The sequence below is a fragment of the Lutjanus erythropterus genome, chromosome 4 (assembly GCF_056507025.1).
Source record: "Lutjanus erythropterus isolate fLutEry1 chromosome 4, fLutEry1.hap2, whole genome shotgun sequence".
Lineage (NCBI taxonomy): Eukaryota > Metazoa > Chordata > Actinopteri > Lutjaniformes > Lutjanidae > Lutjanus > Lutjanus erythropterus.
The window spans coordinates 36,126,444-36,138,990 of record NC_139320.1 but is presented as its reverse complement, the minus strand read 5'-3'; the positions used below and the strand labels follow the sequence as shown (position 1 = coordinate 36,138,990).

The window sequence follows — 12,547 nt, the reverse complement described above, 5'->3', positions numbered from 1 at the left end:
AGTGATATATTATGTAATTACTACTGTAAGTTGTAAATGAAAATGTAGGAAGACGTGATAAGGGGGAGCACATCTGAACATACTTATAGTGCAAACTGCAGATATCAAGAAGTTTGGGTGGACATAAAATATGAATTATGTCTATATTGGATGACTCTACACCTCACAATTTTGGACAGTGCTCAGTGTCTGACTAGGAGTTTGGATTCTGATACAGACCTACAATCAATATTTTTAATGTAAATGTTCTTTTAGTAACTTTAAAAATATCATATTTTTACATATATTGTATGAATCAAAATTCTAAAATGCATGGATTGATCCTAACCTTGGACTTAGAAAAATCATTGTTAATCATTGAGAGAGTTGTAAATGTATATGCCTAGTAATGTATATATTAAGTGTAATGCAAATAGTTTTAAACTGGTTATGAAATAGTCTTAATTTGATAATGATGTCTCTATATGATAAACATAAGCAAAAAAGACCATCAACAAGAAGATAAGAAGAGTCTCTATCCTACTAATAAAATTAGAAAGAGGTTTGTGTGTTTGTACATTGGTGTGTCCAATTCCTCCAATCCACATTTCTCCACTCCCTTCCAAACACATTTAATTTTAAAAGAATGCTCAGCAGTTTTACTTCTTTACTTTCAAAACCTTTATTTTGAAATCCTACTACTGTCAGAACTACACAGTATCACACAATGCTTCTAATCTGCCGGAAATATAACAGGAACAGTTACACTAACATTTACATACAACAAGGCATCTGAAAATAACTAAAATCACAAATTGCAAATCACTGCCACGATACTGTCAAATGTACAGTTGTGAATTTCTAGAAAAGTCAAGCAAGAAATATTACATATGATTAGCTGTTTGATTAGCATCGTAATAAGGTACTACTACTGAGTAGCTCTGCATTTGTGTTACATATTTCTTGTGGTCAGTGCAGTCTACACAATGCAGACATGTATTTATATACAAGATGTAGAAATCAGTACTTACATTTCTTTTAAACATATGAGTTTTCTTTAGCAGCTACTTCATAGTTCACAATATGATTACTCATGTGAAGCCTAAGTCTTTGTTGTCCACTACTAAAGTGTCATTATCAGTGTATTGACTCAGATATGCATGATGACGCACCACTGGTTGTCACATTTCACACAACTATGTGACTTTTTGGCTGAGCACACTGAGGACAGTCATAACTGAATAAGGATGACCAGGTCATTTCAGCTTCCAGAGGCCACAGGTAATAAATTACTCATACTTTCTTATAACTCATTTCATGCACAATGTCCACTACAGGCCTTTATTACAATTTAGTAAGTGCATCATAAGTAAAACAAATATTCTCAAATTGTGTTTTAAGTGTATTGACTCTGTTTATGTGTGGTGCACACTGTGGAGATCACATGTATATCACCTTAAAATAAGTGGTCTGGTCTTCTGTGTGCATTCACATTTGATTAGTAGTAATAAAAACATGGAGAAAAACACTTCTTTCCGTTTCTATTAGTTAATGCATGAAACAATTCAGCAATTACTACATCTCACCAAGGGTTGGTTATCATCTCGCTTTTTTCTAATACCTGAACTAAAACAATACTTTTAAACTAGTACCAGTGCCTAAACTGTGCCTGAATTGATACTAGTAGAAAACAGAAGTACAAAATGATGGTTGATGACAATGTTTTTTTTTTTTTTTGTTTGTTTGTTTGTTTGTTTTTTGTTTTTTTTTGCGTGAAGTTGACCTTTTGATATAAAATGTCATCTCATCATTTTATCCTATTAGATATTTTTGTGTAATTTTGTCATTAATACCTTAGTAATTCTTGAGTTATGGCCAAAAATGTGTTTAGTTTGTAATGTGTTTGACTTCTAATCACCGAAAATATAATCAGTTCATCCTTGAGCCCAAGTGGACACTTGAACCAAGTTTGAAAAAATTCCCACCAAGTGTCTTGATTGTTTTCACGAGAAGACATAAGGTCACAGTGACCTTGACCTTTGACCACAAAAATCTAATCAGTTCATCCAAGTGGAAGCTTGAACCAAGTTTGAAGAAAAATCCCCTCAAGATTCACAAGAATGTGTTGACCTGAAAACATAATGCCTGTGGCCACAGCTTTTGCAGACATGGAGCCATATAAAATGTTTTTCAAGGTCTTCCAAAAATTATGAATCAAAGAGTCCCTTCAGCATACAGGCAATAAATAAATAAATAAATAAAGTAAATAAAAAACGCTGATCTGCCCAGATTTTAGGCTGATTTGTCCACAGGGGCCTTAAGACAATATTATATGTAAGTTCATGGTAGTCACTTTAAATAAGGTTTTATTTAAATACATTGATCAGACCTAGTATATATTAAATGTCTGGTCAGTGGCATTGTAGAATAGTCTAAATTCAAGCATGTTAACATGCTAAAAGATTATTCTAAACATCAGAATACATTGTTAGCTTGCATGTTAATGTGTAAGCATGTAATATTTGTGTCAAATGAAGTACATGAAATACAGCTTAGACTACTGTAAATTTAGTCAAGTAGAGCTGAACCAGCAAGCTTGATTGTAAATCCAAATTAAGCTCTGTGCAGAGGATGAATCTCATGATTTAAGTAAAAACATGTCTTTTCCTTTGCTCCATCATAGACCAAACTCTATGGACTTGTTGTGTCTCAAATTGTAACTGAAGATTAGATCAATTTTGTAAATTAAGTGTGTTTTATGCTTGTGTGACAACAGTGTGCGTGATGAAAGCTTGCAAATTAGACCGTCTTGACTGTGCAGGCACTTTTGGGCTAATTAAATTATGAAACAGGCAGTCATGGATAAATTTAAATCTGTTTTATTCATATGAAATAAAACAAAGATAAATACTGTGTACTCTCAGTTTGGTTACCAACCAAATTAAATATAAAGGACAACTATTACTGATACAATCTTAAAATATTTTTCAAATTTAAAAGTGATTAAAATGTCACAATCTGAAAACAAAAGGTAAACGATACACTGGAATTTCCTTTAAAGCTGGGTAAGGCAGTTTATTTTTGGTGTTTTTGGGAAAACCATTTGTGTGTGTGACTCTGAACCGAAACAGTCAGTATTTGGCAACCTGGGAATGACAACTCAACATTCCACTATCTTCGAGACGCCATCTGAAACCATTGGTATTTGATGTTGACTCAAATACTCAACAATCAGCTGTCTTTCCCCAGAATCACTTACTGCACTTTTAAAGTGATACCTACATTTAATTATATTGCTATTTTCCCATCACATGTTTCCTTGTGTTCAGTTCAGGTTTGAGTACAAGGATATAGCATTTTGGTGCAAATATACAGAAAAGTAGTCCATAACTGGAGGCTAAAATAGCAAATATCTCCACAGCCACAGTGAACTTCCCAGGAGAGCTGACATATGCTGGGATAAAGGTGATCCAGACTGCACAGAATATCAACATGCTGAAGGTGATGAATTTAGCTTCATTGAAATTATCAGGTAACTTTCGCGCCAAAAATGCTAGTATAAAACAAAGGAGAGCAAGGAGTCCTATGTATCCTAAAACAGCCCAGAACCCTACAGGCGATCCCAGGGCGCACTCTAGTATAATCTTTTCTTTATAGAGTTCCATATTTTTGAAGGGAAACGGAGGGTCGATTGTCAGCCATAATATGCAAATTACAACCTGTACAAGAGTGAAACCCAGAACACTGAGCCTCTGTTGTGCAGGACCAAACCATTTCATCACGTTAATGCCTGGAAGTGTTGCTTTAAAGGCCATTAACACCACTATTGTTTTACCAAGAATACAAGACATACAGAGGACAAAGGTGATGCTGAATGCTGTGTGTCTCAGCATGCAGGACCACTCAGAGGGCCGGCCGATGAAGGTCAGTGAACACAGGAAACACAGAGTCAAAGAGAAGAGCAGCAGGAAGCTCAGCTCAGAGTTGTTAGCCTTCACCAAGGGAGTGTCCTTATTGATCAGGAATAGACTGGCCACAATTAAAGTAAGGTGAACACCAAACAAAGTGAAAAATACAAGTATTATACCCATAACCTCAGTGAAGGAGAGGAACTCAACATTTTTCAGAATACATGCATCTCTGTTTTGATTGGACTAATACTCTTCAGGACACTTTTTGCAGTCATTTGAATCTGTAACAGAAATATTGTCACTATTATTATAATTTAAGCCTAGATTAAATTCTCAAAACATGAATAAGAGACTGCACCATAAGAAATTTTAGCATGATACACAGAGTGTGGCAAGTAAACAACGTGTGTAAATTGCCATATATCATGTTTGTTGTGCAGATACCTGTGCTGTTGCTGATTTCTCCCTCTGCACATGGTATACAGTCATAGCAGCAAACTGGCTTTCCCTTCTGAAGGACTTTATAAGTTCCTGGATGACAGCTCTCACTGCACACTGACACAGGCAACTTTGAATAAAAGAAAATGACTGATGTTATATTTTTTTCAGTAGTCATTTGCAATGAAATATTGTCAAACTATATGACTATAATTTGTCAACAAATAATTCCAATATGATATTTGCCTCTGTCTTTCCTCCAGACCATATAATGGCTTCAGTATCGAGGAAAAACTTCTGTCCAGGAGGTAGGGAGGCGTCATAATAGCCAACAGGTCTAAACTGGACTGAGCCATCTGATCTACGCTGCCAGTTCACCACCTCATATTGAGCCACAGCTGATCCAGTGCTGTCAAACCACACTTGGTCCCCATACTTAGTGGTAAAATTCACATGCTTCAAAGACTCCACCACCTAAGCAGCAGTAGGGCAATATATTAACATGTCAATTTTAATTTGTATACAGAAATAAGAAATAAACAGTTTAGTAATCAGTTCTTTTTACCTGCCAGGGAGTAACTTTTACTATCTTGTCACAACCCTGACTTTTGGAGCAGTTCAGGATGCTGTGCAGAGCATGGGCCGCAGCATAGATGGCTTTGTAGATATTGCTGGAGTATCTCAGCACATCCACATCATCTTTATAAGATTTAAGCTCAATTAAATCTTGGTTTTCTCTGCAATGTGGGGTTTCTGTCATCTTGTCCCTGGCTGACTCTTTGCAGTCAAAAGCTGTTTCCCAGAAATCTTTGATTAAAAAATCATCCAGGCCACTGATATTGGCCTTATGCACAGCAAAACCCAGTGAACCTCCCAGCACACTAAAGCTGGTGGGAGTCACAAGGCTGTTAGCAGTGATCCAGGCCTCCACACCAATAAATTGCAAGCCTGTGATGTTGTGCAAACTCAACTGCTGCAGAAGGTTGTTCATCTCTACATGGGCCAGGAAACCAACAATGACTCTAGCAGTGCTCTTCCTGATCACTTCTACCACTTTCATGAGTTTTTCTGGTTCTGCCCTGTGAAATTTTTCTGTATACTCAACACACACACCTTCCTCCTTAGCTGCGGCAAGAAAGATAGCCATGCCATGGTTCCCATAGTCACTGTCGCTGTTGACTGCCCCGACCCAAGTCCAGCCAAAGTGCTTGACCAATTGGGCGAGGACACGGCCTTGGTAGAGGTCACTGGCAATGGTTCGAAAGAAAGAAGGATACTCCTTCCTGTTGCTCAAACACTCACATGTAGCTGAATGACTTATCTGAGAATACACAAAGACAGAATAAGTGGAGTTTAAATATAATATACACATTGATACACAGACATCCCTCTTACCACTGGTATTTTAAATGGTCCAGATGTGCGTGACAGTACAATTGTTGAGGAGGATTCAGACTCCCCAATAATAGCATGAACAGCTGATTGACCAGAGCAACTCTTTCCCGCACTCCACTCATCACCATTCATCAGTGCCATCACTGCACGCATTGAGGATAATGTTGAGGCACAATTGTCATAAATACGGTATCCAACAGAAACATTTGGAAGTAGAAATTCACTCTTGTTTATTTCCTCAACTGCAAAGATCATGATCTGGGCAAATCGAAACTCTCTGATGTTGACACTGAGACAGAAAAAGCAAAATGCAAACTCGTATTTATTAAAACTAATAAAACCCATGAGAAAATATTTTGAAATAATGCTCAAAAATACCTGGAACATGTGAGACGTGTTGGTTTCTCTGTAAATGAAAGTGGGGGTTGTGCGATTTTGCTGTGAATAGAAAAGGCTCCCCCAATCATGACGTCTCCCTCTTTCGACAGCAGAGGGAACTCTGGACTCCCCAGTATCTGACAGAAAGGCACTCCCCCCTTAGCTGCTCTAAATGCCAACAGGAGCCCCATAAAAAGTAGCTCTGTTACCAGTCGTGACATTTTCCACTCCCAGATGGTGATGGAGCCAAGCCACCCAGTCAGGTTAGGTTTACAGCAGTCTTAAATGTGACATTTTATAGATGACTTAGATGACAGGAGGGCTCACTCAATTCTTACTAACCAATCAGAGATAAGTAAGATAATCTAAGTCCTGATTGTGTCTTGCCATAAAATTGTTATATGAAATTATTGTCCCATAGGCAGTGTAGTACTTTGCAGATTACGTTATTTGCACAGAACACACAAATGATCAAATATGATACATTGCTATGGATTAAACTGTCCAACAGTATATGAAATACTGATGGAAAAATAACTTCAGAGCAACTAACTGCAAAATTTAAATACATGTTAATGCATGAAGAATAAAAGGAATAATCTTTTTAAACAAATCACACAAATTTGGGTCATTCTATGTAATTTCTTTTTGATAATTAATGTTATATCTTTTTCACTTCCATTCACTGAGCCTAACCTTATACTGAAACCTCCCCACCTTAAAAATGTCTGATGTAAACATAAGCCTATAGGTTATAGGCCTAACTTGATGTATCAACATAGTAAAATAAAATCTGTACAGTTATGTGACCCTGAGACTTCTTCTTCTTTTTTTTTTTTTTTTTACATTTTTTTAATCTATTTACTATTTACCCCACAAAGAATCATCACCTTAAAGTGTTGTCTGGGGCAATAGCCTGTGGTAGGGCTCCTAAACCAGATTGGTCCCAGTGGAGCAGTGGAGGGGCCATACTGAGTGTGATTACAAGACCCACAGCAGAGCAACAGCACTTTAGCTGCAATAGGAAGACCAAGGCCCCTGCTGGAGCTGGACCTGGAAGGGGAGCTTGCTGGCAAGTGTGCCATGTCCGACAGGGCTCGGCCAGGCACATCCCAAAACACCTACCAGGATCCACCACCCTGTGGTCCCACCACTCGCAGGGATGGGCATTGATGTTGGGTGCCTTAAAAGCAGGGACAAGGCATGCTAACACCTGGTGTCGCAGACAGGTCCTGGGAACATGGAATGTCATCTCTCCAGAGATGGTGAACTGTACTAGATAAAGTTGGGTAGACCTCTACGCACAGCTCTGGTTCTGGAACCAAACTCCTGGAGTTTCCCATGGTGAGAGGTGCCAGGTTTGTGTGGGGATACTCCCCCAGCTGTATTGTAGTTCTCCCTGGATAATAAGAGGGCGGCCTCTAGATGACTGCAAGTGAAGGAAGCCATCAAGCCGAAGAGGGAGGTCCCAGGGGTCCTCTGAAGCAGCAGGCAGGTACAGAAGATTAAGCCCCTCTGAAGCAGCAGGCAGGTACAGAGAGGCCAGAGGGGCTGAATCTTCAGCAGTCACTGAAGCGAAAACCTGGGTGTAGGGGGAGTTTGGGACACTATAAAAAAGGAGTTTCAATTGGCCTCAAGGAAGTTCTGGCAACCTGTTCAGCAACTCAGGAAGGGAAAGCAGGGCTTGGCCCACACTATGTTCAGCCAGGAAAGAGAAGTGCTGACCTGAATTGGTGATATTGTCAAGTGGTGGAAAGAGCTCATCTGTGTCAAGTTGCTGGTTGTGGATGAGATTCACCTTGATGTACTAAAGGCTCTGGACATTGTTGGGTTGTCATAGCTGACACGCCTCTTTGGTGTCACATGAAAATCAGAGACAGTACCTGTGGAGTGGCAGATCAGGGTAGTGGTTCCTATTTTCAAAAAGGGAAAGGGTGTGCTTCAATTATCAGGTATCACACTGCTAGGCCTTGCACAGAAAATTTACTTCAGGCCGCTGGATAGGAGGTTTTAACCAACTGTCCTCAGGAGGAACAATGCAGTTTCTGCCCTGTCTGTGGAACAGTAGACCAGGGTCATTGCTACAAGCCATCCAGGCCTTGTATAAGTGACAGCTGTATCTACAGTATATGCTTGGCACAAAGTCAAACATGTTTTCAGTGGGCATTTGACTCCAAGGTTGCCCCTTTTGGGAATCTTTTAACTTAACGCAACCCTTCGGGAATAAGCGGTTACAGAAAATGAATGAATGTTTGTATAATAATGTTTATCTTTCAGTGAAACATTTTTCAATACCAAATCTTGCCTCAGTGCCAGTGCAACTTTTTCCAATAAAAGTATTTCAATGTGAAAATTTCTTTTTTTTCAGTTCAGGTTTGTTTTTTTATTTTCCATGCCAAAATGTATTGTCACTGTTCCAATCCTATACATATTATGTATGTGTAATGATAATGTACATGTTAAAGGCCTGCACAGTAGAAAGTCTACTGTACAGGCCCTTTCATTTAAATGAGGAAACAGGTAGTTGTGGATAATTTTAAATCTTTTTTACTTGTATCAAAAAATATATATATTAATACTGTGCAGTCTCAGTTTTGTTACCAATCAAAAGTATTGTAAGAGACATGTTTTAAAAGTTTTTTTTTTATTTAAGTGCCTTTTTGTCTGTATTATAGTACCAGATAGGGTGGATTACATCATGACATTACTGAAAAAAAGATATAAGAGTTTAAATCTAAGTTGACAATGATAAATTAACTTTGAATAAAATATTGTGGCTTTCTAACTTTTAGCCTGATTTGATGCAGAAAAGGAAAACTAAATAATATTTATGTTTTATGTATGTGTGTGCGTACAACATGTTCAGGTCACAGTGAAATTAAAGTCAGACCACAGGCTGTGAAATGAGGAAAGTAAATTGATTTATCTAGATTTAATTAGATCACGTTTTCCCCATCAGATGTTTCCTTGTGTTCAGTTCAGGTTTGACTATAATGATGAAGCATTTTGGTGCAAATATACAGAAAAGTAGCCCATAACTGGAGGCTAAAATAGCAAATATCTCCACAGCCACAGTGAATTTCCCAGGAGAGCTGACATATGCTGGGATAAAGGTGATCCAGACTGCACAGAATATCAACATGCTGAAGGTGATGAATTTAGCTTCATTGAAATTATCAGGTAACTTTCGAGCCAAAAATGCTAGTATAAAACAAAGGAGAGCAAGGAGTCCTATGTATCCTAAAACAGCCCAGAATCCTACAGGCGATCCCAGGGCGCACTCTAGTATAATCTTTTCTTTATAGAGTTCCATATTTTTGAAGGGAAACGGAGGGTTGATTGTCAGCCATAATATGCAAATTACAACCTGTACAAGAGTGAAGGCGAGAACACTGAGCCTCTGCTGTGCAGGACCAAACCATTTCATCACATTACTGCCTGGAAGTGTTGCTTTAAAGGCCATTAACACCACTATTGTTTTACCAAGAACACAAGACATACAGAGGACAAAGGTGATGCCGAATGCTGTGTGTCTCAGCATACAGGACCACTCAGAGGGCCGGCCGATGAAGGTCAGAGAACACAAGAAACACAGAGTCAAAGAGAAGAGCAGCAGGAAGCTCAGCTCAGAGTTGTTAGCCTTCACCAAGGGAGTGTCCTTATTGATCAGGAATAGAGTGGCCACAATTAAAGTAAGGAGAACACCAAACAAAGTGAAAAATACAAGTATTATACCCATAACCTCAGTGAAGGAGAGGAACTCAACATTTTTCAGAATACATGCATCTCTGTTTTGATTGGACCAATACTCTTCAGGACACTTTTTGCAGTCATTTGAATCTGTAACAGAAATATTGTCACTATTATTGCAATTTATTCGGTTACATCCGGAAAACATGAATAAGAGACTGCACCATAAGAAATTTTAGCATGATACACAGAGTGTGGCAAGTAAACAACGTGTGTAAATTGCCATATATCATGTTTGTTGTGCAGATACCTGTGCTGTTGCTGATTTCTCCCTCTGCACATGGTATACAGTCATAGCAGCAAACTGGCTTTCCCTTCTGAAGGACTTTATAAGTTCCTGGATGACAGCTCTCACTGCACACTGACACAGGCAACTTTGAATTAAAAAGATTTACAGATATTAAGATTTTTTAAACCATCATTTAAGATGAAATATTGTCAAACTATATGGCAGATGTATAATTCACTGTAAATTCTGATATTTGCCTCTGTCCTTCCTCCAGGCCACATTATAGCTTCAGTCTTCAGGACAAACTTCTGTCCAGGAGGTAGGGAGGCGTCATAATAGCCAGCAGGTCTAAACTGGACTGAGCCATCTGATCCACGCTGCCAGTTCACCACCTCATATTGAGCCACAGCTGATCCAGTGCTGTCAAACCACACTTGGTCCCCATTCTTAATGATAAACTTCACATGCTTCAGAGACTCCACCACCTAAACAGCAGTAGGGCAATATATTAACATGTTAATTTTAATTTTTATACAGAAATAAGAAATAAACAATTTAGTAATCAGTTCTTTTTACCTGCCAGGGAGTAACTTTTACTGTCTTGTCACAACCCTGACTTTTGGAGCAGTTGAGGATGCTGTGCAGAGAATGAGCTAGAGCATAGATGGCTTTGTAAATGTTGCTAGAGTACCTCAGCTCTGGCACATCATCATCATAATCTTTAAACTCAGTTAGATCCCGGTTTTGTCTGCAACGTGGTGTTTCTGTCATCTTGTCCCTGGCTGACTCTTTGCAGTCAAAAGCTGTTTCCCAGAAATCTTTGATTAAAAAATCATCCAGGCCACTGATATTGGCCTTTTGCACAGCAAAACCCAGTGAACCTCCCAGCACACTAAAGCTGGTGGGAGTCACAAGGCTGTTAGCAGTGATCCAGGCCTCCACACCAATAAATTGCAAGCCTGTGATGTTGTGCAAACTCAACTGCTGCAGAAGGTTGTTCATCTCTACATGGGCCAGGAAACCAACAATGACTCTAGCAGTGCTCTTCCTGATCACTTCTACCACTTTCATGAGTTTTTCTGGTTCTGCCCTGTGGAATTTTTCTGTATACTCAACACACACACCTTCCTCCTGAGCTGCAGCAAGGAATATGGCCATGCCATTGTTGCCATAGTCACTGTCGCTGTTGACTGCACCGACCCAAGTCCAGCCAAAGTGCTTGACCAGCTGGGCAAGGGCTTGGCTTTGGTAGAGGTCACTGGCAATGGTTCGAAAGAAAGAAGGATACTCCTTCCTGTTGCTCAAACACTCACATGTAGCTGAATGACTTATCTGAAAATACACAAAGAGAGACAGAATGAGGAGGGTTTGCGTATAAGATATACATATATTGAGATACACAGACATCCCTCTCACCACTGGTATTTTGAATGGACCAGTAGTGCGTGACAGTACAATTGTTGAGGAGGATTCAGACTCCCCAATAATAGCATGAACAGCTGATTGACCAGAGCAACTCTTTCCTGCACTCCACTCATCACCATTCATCAGTGCCATCACTGCACGCATTGAGGATAATGTTGAGGCACAATTGTCATAAATACGGTATCCAACAGAAACATTTGGAAGTAGAAATTCACTCTTGTTTATTTCCTCAATTGCAAAGATCATGGTCTGGGCAAATCGAAACTCTCTGAGGTTGACACTGAGACAGAAAAAAGCAAAATGCAAGCTTGTATTTATTAAAAATAACAACACTCATGAGAAAATATTTTGAAATAGTTCTCAAAAATACCTGGAACATGTGAGACGTGTTGGTTTCTCTGTAAATGAAAGTGGAGGTTGTGCAATTTTGCTGTGAATAGAAAAGGCTCCCCCAATCATGACATCTCCCTCTTTCGACAGCAGAGGGAACTCTGGACTCCCCAGTATCTGACAGACAGGAGAGTCCTTCTCCGCTGCTGCCAACAGGAGCCCAGTGAAAACAAACCCTGTTATCACTTGTGACATTTTCAACTCCCAGTTGTTGACGGAGCAGAGCCACCCGGTCAGGTCAGAGTCAAGGCATCTTAAATGTGACTTTTTTTATAGTCTTAGCTGATGGCAGGGCTCACTCACCTCTTACTCACCAATCAGAGATAAGTAAGATAGGACAGTCCTCCTTGTAAAATCATTTTATCAAATTATCACACCATAGCAGATGTAGTTACTAGATACTCTGCAGGTTAAGTTCTTTATACAGAACATATGTTATTAAATATAGATAGGTATATAAATACTGCCATAGATTAAACGAACAGTATATGAAATAGGAAAAATAGTTTAACAGTAACAACTCCAAAATTTTAACATCCGATGATGCATCAATAATAACAATCTAATATAGTTTATATTATAAATAACTCACTATATTATAAATAACTTACTCACTGCATAGGTTTTACTTCTGTCCTTTAATTTGGATTTA

At 38.9% G+C, this 12,547-nt stretch overlaps 1 protein-coding gene across 1 annotated transcript; it reads right to left on the bottom strand.

The window, feature by feature from the left end:
- Positions 1 to 3,275: 3,275 nt before the first annotated feature.
- On the bottom strand, positions 3,276 to 12,090 carry LOC146328808 (extracellular calcium-sensing receptor-like). Its single transcript, XM_084716686.1, is given in 12 exon segments — positions 3,276 to 4,171; positions 4,335 to 4,458; positions 4,575 to 4,802; positions 4,894 to 5,649; positions 5,724 to 6,012; positions 6,102 to 6,252; positions 9,516 to 9,941; positions 10,102 to 10,225; positions 10,338 to 10,565; positions 10,657 to 11,412; positions 11,497 to 11,785; positions 11,876 to 12,090. Coding segments are annotated over 12 exon segments (4,482 nt in total).
- Between the last annotated feature and the right edge of the window lie 457 nt (positions 12,091 to 12,547).